This window comes from Narcine bancroftii, chromosome 5 (genome assembly GCF_036971445.1).
Source record: "Narcine bancroftii isolate sNarBan1 chromosome 5, sNarBan1.hap1, whole genome shotgun sequence".
Classification (NCBI taxonomy): domain Eukaryota; kingdom Metazoa; phylum Chordata; class Chondrichthyes; order Torpediniformes; family Narcinidae; genus Narcine; species Narcine bancroftii.
Window position 1 is genome coordinate 141,818,984 of NC_091473.1, and position 16,549 is coordinate 141,835,532.

At 40.5% G+C, this 16,549-nt stretch overlaps 1 protein-coding gene across 3 annotated transcripts in view; it reads left to right on the plus strand.

The window, feature by feature from the left end:
* Nucleotides 1-16,549, plus strand: part of fnbp1l (formin binding protein 1-like) — a 259,561-nt gene that overhangs the window by 163,215 nt on the left and 79,797 nt on the right. For all 3 annotated transcript variants that reach the window (XM_069939287.1, XM_069939286.1, XM_069939288.1), the window contains exons 10-11: nt 10,500-10,609; nt 16,094-16,226. In XM_069939287.1, the coding sequence (XP_069795388.1) occupies nt 10,500-10,609; nt 16,094-16,226 (243 nt within the window). The remainder of the gene's footprint in view (nt 1-10,499; nt 10,610-16,093; nt 16,227-16,549) is intronic.

Sequence of the window (16,549 nt, forward strand, 5' to 3'; positions counted from 1 at the left end):
GGGTAGCTAATGTTACCACACTATTTAAAAAGGGGGGTAGAGAAAAAGCGGGGAATTATCGGCCGGTGAGTCTGACATCAGTAGTGGGCAAAATTATGGAATCCATTATTAAGGATGTAATAGCGGAGCATATGACTAGCAGAGAAGGGATCGGACGGAGTCAACATGGATTTACAAAAGGTAAATCGTGCTTGACAAATCTATTGGAATTCTTTGAGATGGTGACAGGTAAAATAGATGGGGGAGAGCCAGTGGATGTGGTGTACCTGGACTTCCAAAAGGCCTTCGATAAGGTCCCGCATAAACGACTGGCTTCCAAAATCAAGGCTCATGGGATTGGGGGCAAAGTATGGATGTGGATTGAGAACTGGCTGGCAGGTAGAAGACAGAGAGTTGGGATAAATGGCTCGTTTTCTGAGTGGAAGGCGGTGACCAGTGGGGTGCCACAGGGATCTGAACTGGGACCCCAGCTGTTCACAATTTACATTAATGATCTGGATGAGGGGATTGGATGTAATATCTCCAAATTTGCAGATGACACTAAGCTAGGAGGGGTTGTGTGCACGGAAGAGGGGGTCAGGAAGCTCCAGTGTGATTTGGATCAATTGAGGGACTGGGCAGATCCATGGCAAATGCACTACAATGTGGATAAATGTGAGGTTATCCACTTTGGTAATACAAACCGGAGGGCAGATTACTATTTGAATGGCAATAGATTAAGAGATGGGAATTGCAGAGAGACCTAGGGGTACTTGTACATCAGTCTCTGAAGGTGAGCATGCAGGTACAGCAGGCGGTTAAAACGGCAAATGGTATGTTGGCCTTCATATCAAGAGGGTTTGAGTCTAGGAACAAGGATACCTTACTGCAGCTGTACAGGGCATTGGTGAGACCCCACCTGGAGTATTGTGTGCAGTTTTGGTCACCTTATCTAAGGAAGGATGTTCTTGCAATGGAAGGAGTGCAGAGGCGATTCACCAGGCTGATACCTGGAATGGCAGGAATGACTTATGAGGAAAGATTGCGCAAATTGGGATTGTACTCACTGGAGTTTAGAAGATTGAGAGGGGATCTCATAGAGACCTATAAAATTCTGGCAGGACTGGACAGAATGGATGCAGATGGGATGTTTCCAAGGATGGGAAAATCCAGAACCCGGGGCCATGGTTCGAGGATAATAGGCAAACCATTTAGGACCGAGATGAGGAGGTATTTCTTGACCCAGAGGGTGGTGAATCTGTGGAATTCATTGTCACAGAGGGCAGTAGAGGCAGGTTCATTAAATATATTTATGAGGGAATTAGATCTATTTCTTCAGTATAAGGGTATTAAAGGTTACAGAGAGAAGGCGGGGACGGGGTACTGAACTTTAAGATCAGTCATGATCTCGTTGAATGGCGGAGCAGGCTCGAAGGGTCGAATGACCTACTCCTGCTCCTATCTTCTATGTTTCTATGTTTCTATGGATGGGAGGGATAAGGACTGGGCGCAGGTTAGTGGGACGAGGCAGAATAATAACATAACATAACATAACATAACAATTACAGCACGGAAACAGGCCATTAGGCCCTTCTAGTCCGCACCGAACCAAACACCCCTTTCTAGTCCCACCTCCCTGCACAATGCCCATAACCCTCCATCTTCTTCTCATCCATAGACCTGTCCAACCTTTTCTTAAATAATACAATTGACTCCGCCGCCACTATTTCTCCCGGAAGATCATTCCACACAGCTACCACTCTCTGAGTAAAGAAGTTCCCCCTCATGTCACCTCTAAACCTCTGCCCCTTAATTCTTAACTCATGTCCTCTTGTTTTAATCTTTCCTCCTCTTAACGGAAATAGTCTATCCACATCCATTCTGTCTATCCCTTTCATAATCTTAAATACTTCTATCAAATCCCCTCTCAACCTTCTACGCTCCAAAGAATAAAGACCCAATCTGTCCAATCTCTCCCCATACTCCAGATGCTTAAACCCAGGCAACATTCTGGTAAACCTTCTCTGCACTCTCTCCACTCTGTTTATATCCTTCCTATAATCAGGCGACCAGAACTGCACACAGAACTCCAAATTAGGCCGCACCAACGTCTTATACAATCTCAACATCACCTCCCAACTCCTATATTCCATGCAATGATTGATAAAGGCCAGCATACTAAAAGCCTTCTTCACCACCCTATTCACGTGAGTTTCTACCTTCAGGGAACGATGTACCGTTACTCCTAAATCTTTCTGCTCTTCTGTATTCCTCAATGCTCTCCCATTTACCACGTATGTCCTATTCTGATTCTTCTTACCAAAATGAAGCACCTCACACTTATCAGCATTAAATTCCATCTGCCATTTTTCAGCCCACTTTTCTAAGCAGCCCAAATCCCTCTGCAATCCTTGAAAACCTTCTTCATTATCCATTATTCCACCTATCTTAGTATCGTCTGCATATTTACTAATCCAATTCACCACCCCATCATCTAGATCATTAATGTATATAACGAACAACAATGGGCCCAATACAGATCCTTGAGGCACACCACTGGTCACCGGCCTCCAACCTGACAGACAATTATCCACTACCACTCTCTGGCCTCTCCCTTTCAGCCAATGTTCAATCCATTTGACTATCTTAAAATTTATACCTAAAGACTGCACCTTCCTAACTAACCTTCCATGTGGTACCTTATCGAAGGCCTTACTGAGGTCCATATAGACAACATCCACTGCGCTACCCTCATCCACATTCCTAGTCACCTCTTCAAAAAATTCAATCAGATTGGTCAAACGTGACCTTCCTCCCACAAATCCATGTTGAGTGCTCCTGATCAGACCCTGTCTATCCAGATGTTTATAAGTACTATCTCTAAGAATTTTCTCCATTAATTTACCTACCACAGACGTCAAACTTACAGGCCGATAGTTGCCAGGCTTCCTCCTTGAACCCTTTTTAAATAACGGAACCACATGCGCAATGCGCCAATCCTCCGGCACTATCCCCATATCTAATGACATTTGGAAAATTACCGCCAGAGCCTCTGCTATTTCCTCCTTCACTTCTCTCAATGTCCTGGGGAAGATCCCGTCTGGTCCCGGAGACTTATCCACCTTTATATTCTTCAAAAGCCTTAAAACTACACCTTTTGTAATCTCTATATTCCCCATATTTACCCAATTTGCTTTTTTTATCCCACATCTCCCAATATCCTTCTCCTTAGTGAATACCGAAGAAACTGTTCAATATCTCCCCCATTTCTCTAGGTTCCACACACAGTTTTCCACTCTGATTTTCTAAGGGACCAATTTTGTCTCTAGCTTTCCTCTTACCATTAACATATTTGTAGAACTCTTTTGGATTAGTTTTCACCCTGCTTGCCATAGTTTTCTCATACCTTCTTTTAGCTTTCCTAATTCCTCTCTTAAGATTCCTCTTACATTCAATGTATCTTTCAAACATCTCCTTAACTCCATGCTTCTTATATCTAATGTACGCCTCCCTTTTTCTTCGAACCAAGTTTCCAATATTCCTTGAAAACCACGGCTCTCTCAAACCTTTTGCCCCTCCTTTTAACCTAACAGGAACATAAAGCTTTTGCACTCTCAAAATCTGATCTTTAAAAGACTTCCATCTCTCTACTACATCCTGCCCATAAAACAAATTGTCCCAATGCACACCCTGCAAGTCCTTTCGCATCTCCTCAAATCTAGCTTTTCCCCAATCAAAAACCTCAATCCTTGAATCCTTGGCCCTGATTTCTCTCTTTCCATAATGACATTGAAGCTGATGGCATTATGATCACTGGACCCGAAGTGCTCGCCAACACTAACCTCCGTCACTTGACCCATCCCATTTGCCAACAGTAGATCTAACACTGCTCCTTCTCTGGTCGGCACCTCTACATATTGTTGTAAAAAACTATCTTGCACACATTTCACAAACGCTAGCCCATCCATTCCTTTCACAGAATGTGTTTCCCAATCTATGTGTGGAAAATTAAAATCTCCCATAATTACAACCCTGTGCTTATCACAAATATCTACTATCTCCCTACAGATTTGCTCCTCTAGGTCTCGGTCCCCTCCGGGTGGTCTATAATACACCCCTACAAGTGTAACCTCTCCTTTCCTACTCCTCAGTTCCACCCAAATAGCCTCCATGGATGTGCCCTCTAATCTATCCTTCCTAGGCACCGCTGTAATATTTTCCCTGACAAGCAATGCAACCCCACCTCCTCTTGCCCCTCCGACTCTATCACACCTAAAACAACGAAACCCAGGGATATTCAGTTGCCAATCACATCCCTCCTGCAACCATGTCTCACTAATCGCTACCACATCATACTTCCAAGTATCAATCCACACCTTCAGCTCATCCACCTTTTTTACAATACTCCTGGCATTAAAATGTATGAATTTCAGGGATTTCCCATTTTTTAATCCCTGTTTTCCCTCATCTTTAAGAACAAAATTATTTACTTTTCCTGCCAATTGCCCTTCATCTTCTTCCAGAGCATTTCCCTTCTCTATCACCTGCCCATCCATATTCAAATACTTACTACAAACTTTCATTGTTTGCATTCTAACCTTCTCCTTACTGCTCTGTACTATTTTGTTCCCTCCCCCCAACCATTCTAGTTTAAAGGATCCTGAGTAGCCCTAGCAAATACCTCTGCCAGGATTCTGGTCCCCCTGGGATTTAAGTGTAACCCATCCTTACTGTACAGGTCACATCTCCCCCAAAAAAGGTCCCAGTTATCCAGAAACTTTATACCCTGCCCCTTACTCCACCCCTTCAGCCACGTGTTAATCCTCCACCTCATTCTATTTCTATTCACACTGTCACGTGGCACAGGGAGTAATCCAGAGATTACCCCCTTTGCGGTCCTTCTTTTTAACTCCCTACCTAACTGCCTGTACTCACTTTTTAGGACCTCTTCTCTAATTCTCCCTATGTCATTGGTACCTACATGTACCACGTCCTCTGGCTCCTGTCCCTCCCACTTTAGGATATCTGGGACACGAGCAGCAACATCTCGGACCCTGGCACCAGGGAGGCAAACCACCATCCGGTTCTCCTTGCTGCGTCCGCAGAATCCCCTATCCGTCCTCTTAACTATGGAGTCTCCTACCACAATTGCCCTCCTCTTCCTTTCCCTCCCTTTCTGAGCTACAGGGGCCGACCTCGTGCCAGAGGCACAGCCACTGTCACTCCCCCCAACCTTGATGTCCCCCTCAACAGTGCTCAAAGAGGCGTACTTAGCCCTGTTACATTCACAGGGCTCGTCTCTGGCACCTTACTTTCTTTTGTCCCTCTCCTAACAGTTACCCACCTTTCATCCTCCCGTGGCCCTGGCGTGACCACCTGGCTGTAACTCCTGTCTATGACTACCTCTGTTTCCCTAACCAGCCTGAGGTCATCGAGCTGCAGCTCTAGTTCCTTTTTATCTATGTCATTGGTACCCACATGTACCAAGAAATCAGGCTGTTCGCCTTCCCCTTTTAGAATACCCTGGACCCGATTTGAGATATCCCGCTCCCTTGCACCAGGGAGGCAGCACACCATGCGGGCATACCTATCTGGCTCACAGAATCTCCTGTCTGTATTTCTGACAATGGAGTCCCCAATGACCACTGCATTCCTCTTTACCTTTGGTCCACCATGCCAGGCTCAGTACCTATCCATGTACCTATCCAAATTTTTCTTCAATATTAAAATTGGGCCCGCATTCACCACTTCAGATTGCAGCTCTTCCATCTCCCAACACTCTCTGAAGAAGTTCCCCCAAACTCTCCCCTTCACCCTTACCCCATGTCCTCTGCTTTGTATCTCACTTAAGCTCAATGCATTTATTCTAGCTATATCCGTTGCTAAGGAAAGATGACTAACATTTATTCAATTAACTGCCAAATTGTTTAATCTCAAGTTGCACAGGCTTTTTAAGTCGCTTCCATTTCAGATGGCCCGAAGCCGGGAGTGACGTCATTGCATCAACTGACGCACCCCACATTTCGCAGGCTTTCTCTTGGAGAAGAAGGTGGCCCAGCGCCATCTTTGAGTTGGTATAAGATGACTCCAGAGACCCACCATGACAGGTGGCGATTCTGACTTGAGCCCCGCCCTTTTCTGCCGCTACATCCATCATAATAGTATATCGCTATCGAAATTTCCATCATTCTCATACACTCCAGGGAATAGAGTTCTAACCTGTTTAACCTTTCCCTGGAACTCAGCTCCTCAAGTCCTGGCAACATCCTAGTAAATCTTCTCTGCACACAAACTCCAAATGTGGCCTTACCAATGTCTTAAGCAACTTTATCATAACATCCCAACTCCTATTTTTATGAAGACCAACATTGCCAAAAGCTCTCTTTACAACCCTTTCAGGGAATTATGTATCTGAAATCCCACATCCCTCTATTCTACCACACTCTTCAGTGCCCTCTGTTTATCATGTATGTCTTAACTTGGTTTGTCCTTCCAAAATGCAGCACCTCACACTTGTCTGCATTAAATTCCATCAGCTATTTTTCAGCCTTACTCGTGGTCCACTACACCTCAAATCTTTGTGTCATCTGCAAACTTGCTGATTCAATTTACCACATTATCATTAATATAGATGACAAACAACAATGGAACCTGCACTGATCCCAAAGGCACACCACTAGTCTACATAGCCATGAATACAGAGCGTCTGAACCTTTCTGACTAACCTCCCATGTGGGATCTTGTCAAATCCTTACTCAAGTCCATGCAGATAAACATCCACAGTTATTACTTCATCTAGTAACCTCTTAGAAAAGCTATAAAATTGTTTAAACGCAACCTTTAAGCAACACAGTTAAGGTGATGAAGATAATCTCATAAAGCAGTTGGATGGAACATTTTACCATTTTGACTACCATGGAATATGTGTTATTTCTATTAATTCTCTATCCAGTGAGCATCCAAAGGACCTGCTTGTGTGTCCTCTTTAATAATTAACTTTTTTTTGACTATTTTATTTTAAGTTTTAAACCGCAATTATATTTCAATTAGAAAAAGACAATACATGTGGTTATGTATAATCCTACTCCTGCCCTTCCCTCCCTCCCATCTACCCTCTAAAAAGAAAAGAGGAGGAGATTATCAAAAATACATACACAAATTCCATTCAACCGCTGTGGAACCGAAAATCACCACCAGGATTAGCTTCAAACCAACATGGGTTCCATATTTTTAAAAATAAATGATATTTATCCATATTAACTATCTCTAAGGAAGCAAGACATTCTTGATTGCTCGAGAAGGTTCTCTGTAGAGCACATTGTGCAACCAGCATATTTTAAACCAATAGAAACAGATCAGATGTGGTTTTGAATGTTGAGGACTTGATTGAAAAACTATAGGAGAGTATTGTTTCTTTTCCTCGTGGTGAAGGTTTAGAATATGTTGCCTGAAAAGATGGTTATTGCTAAAACCCTCAGACTTTCAAGCTGCAATCTGAGAGCTGGGATTAGGGGTTAGATAAAATGGATTTTATTTTGTTAGCTGATTCGTTCGAACTTCTGTCAATTTCAGTGATTTTTTTTTAAATTCCGTAAATTGAAAAATGAAACTAAACATCAGTGCTCATCAATGAGCATTTCCAGTTCCTTTTTGTGGTTATTTGAAGGCAGTTGAAACAGAACCTGAGATATTTGGACCTAAACAACTGACCTGGGAAATTATTGCTACAATAAGCTTGGGCTAAGATTATAAGTCTCTGTTAACCAGAGACCATCTTTCTTGCAAAGCAGCATTCCAGTAGGTCTTCCTGATCTCAAAATGGATATTCTTCATGTTGAAGAGTTGCCATTGATAGACAGGCCAACCCAATAAGAGAGCAACCTTGTCACACAAGGTCCACAAATGTGCAGTTCCAATCATCAAGGTCACTTAAGGTAGGGCAGGAGCAATGATTTTGACCTCCCTTAAAATGCAGAGAAACAGATCAATAACTTGGCTGCGATGAGCTAACTTTTCACAAATGGGAGATCTGATTTTCATCCAAAGAAAGGTGAGCTTGCTTTAATTTCCAAGTTTCATGCACTATAGTGAGGAAATGAGTATTCAAATCACATGGGGATGCAGCGCCTTAAATGCATTTGATATTGATGATACATTGTTTAGAAGTAATATTGATGCAAACTGAGCATTTGTAATGAATCCTTTCTCTCTTCATATGAACTGAAGCTTTCAATAAAGCTGGTAAGCAGCACCTTGAACGAAGGCTTCTCTTTATCTGTTGCTTTTGTGGATGTGTTTATGGTTGATTTTTTTTAAAAATTGTTAACTGCATTGATTTGTTTATCTAAACTTTTTGAGCAATATTTGGAAAATTGTCAGCCTGAGATTGGTTATACCCTGTATTCATTTTATTAAAAGTCTTCATCTCCCTGCTGATTTTTGTACTGGCTGAGTTGCCGTGCTTTTTTAAAAAGTTTTAATTGTTCAGTTTGCTGCCCAGGCAATGGGAATTAGCATTGGACAAATTCAATACAGGCCAGCTAATGCACAATGTCAGCTTTATGGCTGGGTAGCAAATAAAATCTTCCCCTAAATTGCCCCTTGACCCATTGTCATTGTCATTGCTGTGTGATTAGATTTGTGCTACATGGAGTGTGTAGGTGTGTGCACACAGGCATGTACTTGCTTTTAAATGCAAAACTTTTAAAATGAAGCTTTGTCTCTTCCTTTTGATCCACCCCACATTATCCCTTCAAGACATCACATTAAAGCTGAACACCTGACAACAGCGGATTTGAGTTTTGGTACTTTCAGTTCTCCCTCTCAGTTGACCCACATTTGGGGAACAGTTTAGTGCACAACATCAGTTATCACTTCCGTCCCACGTTCTCCAGGATGGGAAAAAAAAGATTTTCTGTGTGCAATATTCCACTTAGCACCAAGGCCACAAACTGTAGAAAACCTCACTGGAAATAAACTACTACAAATAAATGTCAGCTGCAGGACTTAAGTCTGTCATTTTGATTCAGAATTGATTTACTGTGTATGTTGGCGTATAAGACAACCTCTGATTTCCACTAAATGTGTATGTTTTGAGCGATACTCAATTTTGGCACTTACTGCTAAGACCTTACTGCCCCAATAGTCCTTTACCAATCATCCCTCTGACCAGTGGCATGATGCTGTCACAATATTTTAAAAGCAAATTACCTCGTAAAGGTTAAAATTTTTATTAGCATATTTTAAAATAAACCATCGTCAGCTCCTTTAGCAGGCCATTTAAAGCCTGTTCAGAGCTGATGGAAGTTGGACTGGGGGGATGGACCCCTGCAGAGGAGTTCTGAGACTTTGCTGTTCGTCAGCTGTTAGCTTGATTTGCTATGCTGTTATTTCAAAGTATATTAGACAAGTTGATAATACATTTTTTATTGTTTTAATATAACATCATTATTAATCCAGCATCCCAAACACAAGTTTCATTAGAAAAATATTTAGTGGTCTTATCGTAGGAGTTATGGAGGAGTTTTATGCTGTTCTTCCTTGACACAGGGGACACTCTAAACCACAGGATATTAAGAATTGGATTTTATACTTCATGTGCAAGATGACCCCTGGTTTTGGAGTGACATTTTTAAGGTTAAAATACCATCTTATTTGCCAACAAATACAGTATGCCAGATGCAAACACCTGTAGCCATGGAACACTGTCAGGACAAAAAATATTTAGTATCAATGTTCCAAGAAAAATATGTATTTTTTTATATTATTGGGAGAAAATATTTGTACTTCCTGACCTATCTTGCAGACCTGCAGCAAAACGAGTTACCCATGGGTTACATTTTCAGGTTAATGTGTTTTTTTTCTCTTCTATTCCTGTGCTTCGTTTATGTTTTTTTTCTGTGTGGACAGAAGATGCATCAAGAATATGTGTTTACTGTCAATAACTAGTTTACATCGATGTATATCTGCTAATTATTGGGAACACCGCGAAGAGCACATGCATCTTTATTTTTTTCTAACTTTGTGTAATACTTGCACACAACAGCTTACTAATGAATTCCTGCGATTAAAATGGATGTGCAGATGGACTAAACCTGAACTTTAACAAATCCAAGTGTTGATTTTCAAAAAGGTGGCCCTTTTTGGGAGATCAGCTTTTTAATTATGCAAGCAATTGCATTTTAACATTTCGTGGTGTATGTGTACCATGATAAATACTAACTTTTGTAATGATATGTATTTTGTATGTTGTTTTAAATGAGATGTGATTTGTTGTTTCAAGTGATATTTATTAATGGGCATGCTCCAAAGCATATTTTAATTTGAAAAAAGTCATGGTACTGCAGTAAATTTGCCGAATTTATTGTGTTGCTCCAAATCATCCTCTTTAAGCTTTAATTGTGTGTTGGCTTAAACTTTAGATTTAATATTAAGGTTTGTTTTATCATTATTTAAGCTGATTTGATGGGAGGGTACAAAAATCAAGAATATAGTAAGCATTGGTTCAATCTTTGTTTCAGGGTGCTACATCAGAAGACTTTAGTCACCTGCCACCAGAACAGAGGCGCAAGAAGCTTCAACAAAAGATTGACGAGCTTAACAAGGAATACCAGAAGGAAATAGACCAAAGGTCTAATCTGGCTAAGTGGAACTTGTTTTGGAAGATAGCATTACATAACCTTTTTTAATATTTGCACATGAAAAATATTCAGATTTTTAGAAGTTACTTGCATAAATTTAATCCAGTTTCAACAGCAATTCATATTTTGGAGGTTTGGCCTTTTCTTGCTCAAGGCATTGCATAATTGTTTAGATCAAGAGCTAATTGAAGTCATCAAATGAACCACAAAATAATAGGATACTGCTAAATGAGGTGCTAACTTAATAAAAGTAATTCCCAAGTGTTAGTAGTAATGACTGTTGTTTTAGAATTTACTTACAAGTTCCTGGAAAGTAGATGACATTTGGAAAGTGGGTGTGAGGGGGGAAAAAAAACAAGCAAACATCATAATAGCTCGTCTTCTTTGGTGGTATTGCATGGGGCATGGTAAATGGATTTGCGGAATAAAATCTGGGTTTTGCAGAAAAGATGAGCAACTCAGAATTAAAGATAAAATAGTGCAGGTGCTCAGAATCTGGAATTAAAAACTTTAACCTGACTTATTATAACTGATTCCCTCGCCACACTGATCTGTTGAGTAATTGGAATTTATATGTAGTGTGAAAATTATTCGAAAGGAAGAAGAAGAATGGTATTAGTGCTAAGATGGCAACAAATACTAATTTTTAACCATCTGAACTTGATACTTGTCTTTATTACATTAGTTCTTAGTGTCGTTCAGCGGTCACTGTTGCAATGATAAAGTTGCACTATGCTACTTGTTTGAGTAAAATTGTATTTCCTGTTAAATCATATTTTGTGTCTAAATGTTTCCAAGAATTAATTTGAATATTTTTTTCCAGTTGGGCTAGCCTCAAAAAGATCTCTATTTTATGGTGTTCATTCTTTCAGAAAGTCATTGTGTTCCAGAAGGAAGTCACTTAAAGTAGCTCAACTCTTCCACCCATATAACCATATAACAAATACAGCACAGAAATATGACTTATGAAGGCCAACATACCAAATGCTTTCTTCACCACCCTATCTACATGTGACTCAACTTTCAGGGAATTATGTGGCAGAATTCCTAAATCCCTTTGTTCTTCTGCACTCAAGTTGTCTACCATTTAATGTGTATGATCTTTGCTGATTAGTCCTACCAAAATGTAGCATCTCACATTTATCAGTATTAAACTCCATCTGCCAACTTTCACCCCGCTCTTCTAACTGTCCTATATCCCACTGCAAGCTTTGATGACCTTCTTCACTGTCCACAACACCACCAATCTTAGTATGATCTACATACTCACTAATCCAATTTACCACCCTATCCTCTAGGGTGGACCCAGTACCGATCCCTAAGGCACTCCACTAGTCACCAGCCTCCAATTTGAAAAACAATTTTCCACCACTACACACCCATCCAACTATTGTTGAATCCATTTCACTACTTCAACATTAATACCTAATGATTGAACCTTCCTAATTAACCTCTTTTCTGGAACCTTGTCAAAGGCCTTAGTAAAGCCTATACACAACATCCATAGCATTCCCCTTGTCAATCTTCTTAGTAATCTCCTTGAAAAACTAAGATTTGTTAAACATAATCTTTGATGTACAAAATCATGTTGACTACTCCTAATCAATCCCTGTCTTTCCAAATAATTGTATATGCCATCTGTAAGAACACTCTCCATTAATTTACCCACCACTGATGACAGACTCAAAGGCCTGTAATTACCAGGTTTATTTTTGGAGCCTTTTTTAAACAGCAGAACAACAGGAGTTGATTTGCCTTGTCACCTTCTCTTCAATGGGGCCAGTGCTAGAACAGGACGCAGCCCAAAAGATTTCTCACTTTGGGGGTGTTGATTAATGGCAAATAGCTCAAGCATTAATTCACTTTCTGCAATTGGTTTCAAGGTTCTTGCAGGAATTTATTTTTTTAGAAAATAAACAAGCAGATTACTTCAAGTTAAACATCAATGAAATCATTTTATATTCTTAAAAATAAAATTTTGAGCTCGTTTAGAACATAAAACACTACACCACAGTACAGGCCCTTCAGCCCTTGATGTTGTGCTGGTCCATATATTCCTTTAAAAAAGTACTAAGTCCTCCCTACACCATAACGCTTGATTTTGCTTCCATGCATGTGCCTGTCTAAGAGTCTCATAAATGTCTCTAATGTTTCAGCCTGCACCACTATCCTGGCAAGGCATTCCAGGCACCAACAACTCTGTGTAATAATAAAAAAAACACTTAACCCTGATGCCTCGCCTAAACTTCCCACCCTTCTCTTTGTACTTGTGTCCTCTGGTGTTTGCTATTCCTGCTCTGGGAAAAAGTTATCTTGTAAACCTTATTTAGTTTCCTCTCATCCTTCTACATTTCAAAGTCCCACCTCTGCTAACCTTGACTCATCAAATTTATTTTCCAATCCAGGCAATATCCTGGTAAATCTCCTCTGCTCCTCTAGCTTCCTATAATGAGGTGACCAGAACTGAACATGATATTCTTACACCAGAGATTTGTAGAATTGCAGCATGACCTCTTGATCTTTGAACTCAATCCCCATATTAATGAAGCCCAATATCTCATAGACCACCTTAACTATCCTATCAACCTGTGTGGAGACCTTGAGGGATGTATGGATTTGGACCACAAGGTCCCTCTGTTCATCCACTCTCTTAAGTAACCGACCATTAACCCTGTACTCAGCCTTCTGGTTTGTCCTTCCAAAATGCTTCACCTCACACTTATCCATATGGAACTCCATCTGCCAATTTTCCACCCAACTCTGCATTGCGTCTATATCCTTTTGTAACCTATGATAACCTTCAACATCATCCACAACTCCTCCAACCTTTGTATCATCTGCAAATTGCTGACCCATCCTTTTGGCTCTCCATCTAAGTCATGGAGAAAAATCACAAAGAGCAGGGGTCCCAGAACAAATTCTTGTGGAATTCTACTAGTCACTGACCACCAGGCGGAATGATTTCCTACGCTGCTTTCTACATGCAAGCCAAATTTACATCCGCATAGTCACGGTTCCATGGATCCCATGCCTCATGACTTTCTGAACAAGTCTCTCATGGAGGACCTTATCAAATGCCTGACTAAAATCCATATACCGCCTACCCACATCAATTTATTTTTTGTTACTTCCTCAAAAAACTCAATTAGGCTCGTGAGGCACAACCTTCCCTTCACAAAGCCATGTTGACTATCAGTTTACAAAAAGTTTACTATCAGTTGACTAAAAGTTTACAAGATAACTTTTTCCCAGACCTATCCTTAAGAATCCTCTCTAATAGTTTGCACATCACATAAGACTCACCTGTCTATAATTACCTGGATTCTCCCCATTATCTTTTTTAAACAATAGGACTACATTTGCCATTCTCCAATCCTCCGGCACCTCCCGTGGCCAAAGAGATCATAGCCACTGCCTCTGCTATCTCTTCCCTCATTTCCCACAGCATCCTGGTGTATATCACGTCCCGCGGTTTATCAATCTTGATGTCTTTAAGAAGATCCAACACTTCCTCTTCCTTAATCTCAACATAGTCCAGTGCTCAAGCCTGTTCTATTCCAACATCACCATGATCAAGGTCCTTTTCTCTTGTGAATATTGAAGCAAAGTATTCATTTAGGCCCTCCCCAACTACCTCTGCCTCCATCTTCATTCTCGTCATGCTTCTGCTTTTCACATACATATAGGACGCCATGGGGTTCTCCTTAATCCTACATGCCAAAGCCTTCTTATGCTCCCTTCGTGCTCCCTTAATTCCTTTCTTAAGATCCTTCCTGGCTACCATATACTTCTCACGAGCCTTCCTGTTTCCTGCTTCCTATATCTAATGTATCCTTTCTTCGTTCTTTTGACTAGCTACCTCACCTGTTTCATTAACCATGGCTCCCTTATCATTTTTAGTGTGAGCCAGTGGGATAAACCTATCCTGAACCCATGTGGTCCCTAAACTTCCTCCACATTAGTGATGTGCTTTCACCTTTGAACATCTGTGTCCAATTTACTCTCGCTAGTTCCTATCTCATCCCATCATAGTTATCCCTTCCCCAATTGAATACTTTCCCATTTTGTCTGGTTTTATCCTTATCCATAACTATGCTAAAGCTCAGGGAGTTGAGGTCTCTCTCACCAAAATGCTCCCCCAGCGAGAGGCCCGCCACCTGACCAGGTTCAATACCCAGAGTTAGATCCAGTATGGCCTCTTCTCTCATCGGCTAGTCCACATCTGTGTCAGGAATCCTTCTTGATAACACCTGACAAACTCAGCCTCATCTATCACTCAGGGAGTTGTGGTCCCCTTAGGGAAGTTGAAGTCTCCCATAACAACAACCCTGTATTTCCTGCACCTTTCCAAAATCTGCCTGCTTATCTGCTGCTCGGTGTCCCGAGGGCTATTTGGGGCCCCGTAGACTTCTCCTAGTACAGTGGTAGCTCCCTTTCTGTTTCTGATTTCCACCCACACCATCTCAGTAGACACTCCTCTGCAGCACCCTCTCTTTCTATAGTCATAATATTAAATAATTTATCCATTTAGTAATTGGATTAATAGGCTGATCCTACTGGAGTTGGGAGAGCAAAATGATATCCATGTACTATGGTTTGGGTGGGTAAGTCATTCAGATTCTGTCATGGTAGCTTTTGCTGCACTTTGACCTTGCTGCAGTGTGATCGCAAGTAAAGCTAAGTAAATTTATTTTTTGAAACTCTTGGATTTTTTTGAAACCCACTTTTGTCTTCAGTGTCGACAAAGGTGATCTTCCCTGCCAGTCTGGAGGGTAAAACAAGCAGCATTTTCTTGAGGAAATTTGAAGTAAAAATAGAAAATGCTGGAACTGCACAACCGTTAGTGTCATGGGAGGGAGATACTGTGAATATTTCCGATCATGCTGATGAAATGCCAGCCCTGTTTATTTTTTAAAAAAAATTCATGCATGAAATGTTGAATATTTGCAGGATTTGTATTTTACTTTTAGCTTGTTTTAAACACAGAAAAATTATACCTCACTAAATCGATCCGATTTCAGTAGTGGAGAGATGAAGTTCAGCATGAATTTTAACTAAAAACAGAAAAGCTAGTTTAATTTAAATGTGCAAAACAATCTGATGTATTTTAAAATATTTTATTCTTTATCATCTGCTAAAGTAGTATCAGGTCTTCCTGACATGCTAACAAGCATTGTGTTAAACAATTTGAAAAATGTGTCATTATTGATCAAAATGTACATGGTGGAATCAGCCTCCATAAATGCTTTGCTGTAGATATAGAAGCTTCACTTGGTTAAGATGCTAAAATAACTATTTAACATACCAGAGTTGCCTTTAGAAATTATGAACGGCACTATAGATTTGAAGAATAAAATGAAATGTTTAGGTTTAAAATCATTCAAAAATGGCCATTCGTGTAGGACCGACATTTAGTTTTAATGCATTTTACATGGGATAATTCAATAATGTAGAACTATGTTTCATTTTTCCAGAGATGCCTTAAACAAAATGAAAGATGTTTATGAGCGAAATCCACAGATGGGTGATTCTGGTAGTTTGCACCCAAAGATATCAGAGACCATGAGCAACATTGATAAACTACGCTATGAGATTCAAAAGAATGAGGTAACTTGGAAACCTGGTGTGCACATTCACTGCACAGACCTAGAAAAAGGATATGCTGGAAATTATGTGGCACATCTGTGCTTTTTGTTTATTTGGGTATTAATATGCTATTCAGCTCGCTTAGGTTGAATGGTGTGGCTTACAGATGTGGCGTGCATTGTAGGCGAGCTGAGTTAACTCCACTCTGTAGGCATTTGGAAATAGTGTTTCTGGAAAGAGGAGGGAAAACATTAAAAGTTCCCACTGTTGATTGCCACCTGGTGAACTCACTCGAAAGTAAAGTTGTCCTGAATTGGTTAAATAATATTTTCCTTGAAAAATTA